We start from the raw sequence: 5,255 nt of genomic DNA on the forward strand, positions 1-5,255 counted from the left end.
TAAAAAAGTCATTTTGAATGTTAGTATTGATTCAAACACAGTTAATTGGAAATTTTTTTTTTTTTTTGTACGATTATTAACTTTTTATATGTGGTGATAGTAAATAAATGAAAGTTATATGTTCTAGAGCTACCTGCTAAATAAGTACAGAGTACTACTATTTTGGGGTATTGGTATGTAGCACAAGTGGCATCAATAACAAATGTCAGAACATATGGGACCAAGAGAAAACAAATTTCTTCAAAGTAGACGAGTAGCTGACTAGCTGTAGCATATTGTAGAAAAAAAATATAGTAGTGTTCGTATGAAAGAGTTTTTTCTTCTTCTTCTTCTTCTTCTTCTTCTTCTTCTTCTTCTTCTTCTTCTTCTGCTAAAAAACGATTACTACTACGTATTAAAATTAGGAAACCTTCATCAATAAATGAAGGATCCACAAAACCATTACATCCAAAACCGTCTAAACAACTCGCTAAAAGAAAACTTGCTAGAACAACCAACAACTAGACCTAACTAACTCTAACCGCGCTACAATGGAATCACAAAACCTAAACCCGCAAGGCAAACTAAACAGGGACACGAACAATAAAAGCACAAACTAAACAAACACCAACACATAAACAAACAAAGAAGCCGGATTAACCCGCTTTGGAGGCCCCTTTGCGATTCCTTTCATCCGGTCGTGACGTCATCCCGTCAATCTTATCAATTCGAACACCTTTGCCACCCCGGTTTGGAAAAGAATACGTCAATACTTTGGAAACAGAGGGTTTTTATGGGGGTATTTTTGGTAAAGTAATATGGCAAGAGTCTGTACTGAGAATCACGTTTTGAAACAGTAACCCTTTAGTAACTTCTTGAAATCCTCATTTTTAAGCCCATAAAACGTAGAAAATCAATTTTTAATAACTATTTGTCAAACACTAAAAAACAATTATTTGCGATTTATAATCGTGATAATCAAATAATCTGTTTTTAATCACTAAGTCAAACACCACCTAAAACTACTCCATTCCCCATCTTTTTCACTATATAAAAATACATAAATCTCCAACAATTCATCAAGTTTTATACAGAAAAAAAAGTGTAAAAGATATAATGCAATGTTACAATTATCTTCAAACCAGATCCAGTAACAGAGGATCACCTGCAGCCATTACTCTAACAAGCTTTATAAATTCTTGCTCATTCGAAACCCGTAACGGGTGAACCGCAGGCACTTCGGGAGAATAAAAACTCGCGGTTATATTTATATTCAGACTCGGTTTTCTTTTATAAATCATTTTGCTAAAGACAGGATCAAAATTCTGAATGGAGTCCATTGCTATGAAGAACATGGGAATAGCAACCTTTTGATGGATATCAAGATCTCCAACTAGGTTGACCAAGTCAACAAAGTCAACCACGAGCCTTTGCGGGATATAAAATAAGTCTGATGTGCAAATTGTGAGGCTTGAGTCGTGATTCTTTATATGGTCCTTGTAACTGATCTGTAAATGAGCTGGCATTAAGCTTACAACTTTTTTTACCATTTCTGCTTGTTTTCCATACCAATCTTTGTTGCCATCGTATGGAACTGTACTCCAAGATCTTGATACCTACACAAGTGATACATGATAAAATCCTCATTTTTTAAAGAAAGAAAAAAGTAAAATGACATAGAATATAGAGCCTAAAGCAGAGGCTACTTTAATAGCAAGCTCGTGGGATCACGGGACACCACTAGTTTGAATACTTATAGTAGAAATCACACTTTAAATTGTATAGAACACCACTAAATTTAGCTAAAGGACCCCATATAATTTTCCAAATTTATAGTTCTTCTTTAAAATTGTTTAGGACATCACTAAATTTAACTACTCGGACCCCATATATTTTCCGAATTTGTAGTTTTTTGAAAGTAAACTACCACTAAAATAGTACTCCGTATTCAAATATAATTAGTAATGGAAATTTTTTTTTGGGGACCCCATTGAGTTATAATCCTAAAATCGCGACTGGCCTAAAGTATTACCCATTTTCATATCTTAATAAACAAGTTATTACATTGATTTAATCACTTTAAATCTTGCCCGAAAACAAGACAAGTGGAGATGAAATGATTTATCAGTCAAATCGATATTTTTCAATCATCTATAATTTTAAGTATGGAGGGAAAAAAGTGCTTATTTAGGTAGTTTTAAATAAAATTCTTGTTTAGGGACAACTAATAACAAAAAGTGTGGGGTGATCATTTTTCACTGAGAAAAATTCAAGGTTAAATTACTTATTTACCCCTCTAGTCATACTAATAAGATCTAGACATTTGACTTATAGTCAAACACTTTCAAGAACTACATGTAAAGTCAAACCTTGTCTGTTATCCATAACTTAGTTTTGTTAGCCTGGACCAGATTCCAGTAATTTAGGATTGTATCGTCTTGTAAAAACAGAAAACCTTCTGCATTTGTAAATCTATCAAACAATTTTGGAAGTTGCCTGCCACACAAATAAAACAAAATATAATAAGACTTAAGAAAAATAGACAAAAAAAAACATAAATAATAGGTGTAAGATGATTGAATATGTGATAAAGAAGTTTCAACAAATTTACAGGTTGCCATAAATAGAATGATTGTTCTAAAATGAGATTACACCAACTCCTATCACTAAAAGTGTTTAACATACTTTATCCAATTAAAAAAAGTGTTTAACATACCACCAAAAGCGTGTGAGTTGACTACGTAAAATTCCTGAATTGCTCTTGAGTGAATCCATGGTCATATCGAACATCTAACTCTTTAAAAAGCAGTATATGTTTATTACCATAAACTTAAAAGAAAATGGGATTTAGTTTTACATGACGGTTATTAAAAATTACAAGACTTTTTAGCACCTTAAACGACAACCCTTAGGGATGTCGTTAGAGAAATCCAAGAAAAATAATACTTGTATATGCTAAGTTAGCTGAAAGATTAACATACCAAAAACAAAATATATGCATGAATCGAGTGTTGAAAGTTTTTAAAAAGTGTAATTTTAACTTACTTGTAAAGATGATCAAAGTGACCCTCTTCAACAACAAGATCACGATCCTTTTTTTCCGCCAAGATGATTACAGATTTAAATATCCTTCCGTACAACAATCTCCATTCCAAAGCAGTCCGTTCAACGGGCCCACTACAAAACATAATAAGAACAACATTCCCAAAATACTTTCGCCACCGAACTAAATTTCCTATTTCATAATTTACCGTATTCGTTTCCTCAACACCAAGAAAATAAGATGGTAACTTTTGAGGTACAAAATCCTTTCGATCTCCATGATTAATTATACTTTTTTGTCTCTTCAATTCAATTGACATTAAATGTGGTTGCAAATAACCTATTGATATCAAATCTTGAATCCACGCAGCTGTAAATTTTAAATCTTTTTCGCTCCAAAAACCTTCTTTAGCTATCGCATAACTCAATTCCAATATCTTTTCGAATAATCTTTGTTTATCCGATTTCCAAGAAACCAAAAAAGTTACCAAATTTCCAACATTTACATGAAGATCATTCTCTTCTACAAATGGGTATGATTCGATTGTATCATACCTATGTACCGTTGGTGGATAAACAACAACATACCCACCAATTTCCCATAAAAGCCGTTGTGCAAAATAACCTCTTAACACATCGGACGCCATTGAACTAACGGAAACGGGAAGCATTAATCCCCAAAACGATGAATAATGGAACATTGTATTAAAAGAATTCACGGGTACCATTATTCCTTGAGGTAATGCAACTTTTGGTGCGTGTTGATCGAATCTAATATCAAAAGGTTCAAGCTTTTGTTTTCTTGTAAAGTAAAAAACCGAATCAACATCCGGTAACCCATTAGAAATCCCTTGTTGAATGAATTGATTCCCACTAAACACTTGATCGTAGTATTCTTCATGCTCGATTTGACCTACATTTTCTAATGGTAATCCCCTAGGCCAAACTGATCTTTGACCAAAATGAATATAAGGATTTACAACAGTTCGATTCGTGTTATCACGATTATACTGCAAAATAACCTCTTTTTTAGCATTTTCGCCGGTTAACTCGACATCGAAATGCTTGTTAATATCATCATCAATTATTTCAGCTCTATCATCAAAATCAAATATCTTTTTAGCACCATGTTGAATGGCAAACAAATATCCTATACTTTTCCTAACATAAGAATCATAAGGCAAATAATCGACTACTCGAAAACCTAATTTGGCTTGATCTTCTAAAGACAAAAAAATTGTACCTTTTAAACTCCAGTCACTAGGAGTTTTTGAATTCCCAACTGCAAGAACTTGCCAACCTTTAATCTTTAACAGTTTTTTAACCGAATTCGATGGATAATCAGAAACCGAAACAACAATCCATTGATCTGATCTGAATCTTGAATATGGAGTAGTGGTATCTGAAATGGGTGTGATTGAATCATAATCAATTTTGGGTAAAGTAATGGTTTTTATTTGTGGGATTTCAGATTGGTAGCAAAAGAAGGTGGCAGAGTCGCCGGCGTTACGGAGGAAGAACACGACGGCAACGGTGGCGATCAGGATGGTAATTGTGACTATTTTGTACAGATTTTGTGAAACCCATGTGGAGAAATCAAGTGATTTTGATGGGGAGAATCGATTTGGGTGAATTGTTGTTCGGAATGATTTTAATTTAGGGTTTTGGGGTTTGGAATTTGGGGTTAAATTTGGAGTATTTTGTTGGACCAACATTGAATCAATTACACATTCGTACACTTGTTAGATTATGTTTATTTTTGGAGATCATTAGTCTTTGGAAGTACACACTGGTGTATGTTTTTTTAATTTTTTTTTTAGTGTATCTTCAACTTGACTCGTGATTGAGATTTGTAATTTGTAATTGTGGGGTCATGCATATTTATTTAAACGAGGATAAAAATTCGCGTTTTGCTACGTGGTGTTATTTTGAAAAAGGTTAACAGTTGGTTAATCAAACGTTTAAAAAATAAAAGAATATAAAAAGAAATGGAATAAAACGACTTTTTCTCAGTTGTTGCTGCAGGAACGGGTTATATTATATTTTACATTTACGGTTATAACGTAAAGAAAATATATTGTAAATTAAAAGAAGTGTATATAAAATAAATTATATAAAAAATGACCATTATCATGAGTTGATGAAATATCAAATTTGTAAATTTAATAACAAATAAAACCATGTTATCAACAACTTGTTTACAATCATGAGATTTAACATCCCAACCTCCCCCT

General features: G+C 32.7%; 1 protein-coding gene across 1 annotated transcript; it reads right to left on the reverse strand.

Annotated features, from left to right (window-relative positions):
• Window positions 1-1,115: 1,115 nt before the first annotated feature.
• LOC139877052 (probable glycosyltransferase STELLO1) lies at window positions 1,116-4,794 on the reverse strand. The gene is made up of 3 exons (XM_071864453.1): window positions 3,025-4,794; window positions 2,349-2,475; window positions 1,116-1,595 (listed from the first exon to the last, which is right to left on the reverse strand). Exons 1-3 carry the CDS (start codon window positions 4,734-4,736, stop codon window positions 1,116-1,118), a joined length of 2,319 nt encoding a protein of 772 aa, XP_071720554.1. The 5' UTR covers window positions 4,737-4,794.
• Window positions 4,795-5,255: the final 461 nt, after the last annotated feature.

The sequence above is a fragment of the Rutidosis leptorrhynchoides genome, chromosome 11, assembly GCF_046630445.1.
Source record: "Rutidosis leptorrhynchoides isolate AG116_Rl617_1_P2 chromosome 11, CSIRO_AGI_Rlap_v1, whole genome shotgun sequence".
Lineage (NCBI taxonomy): Eukaryota > Viridiplantae > Streptophyta > Magnoliopsida > Asterales > Asteraceae > Rutidosis > Rutidosis leptorrhynchoides.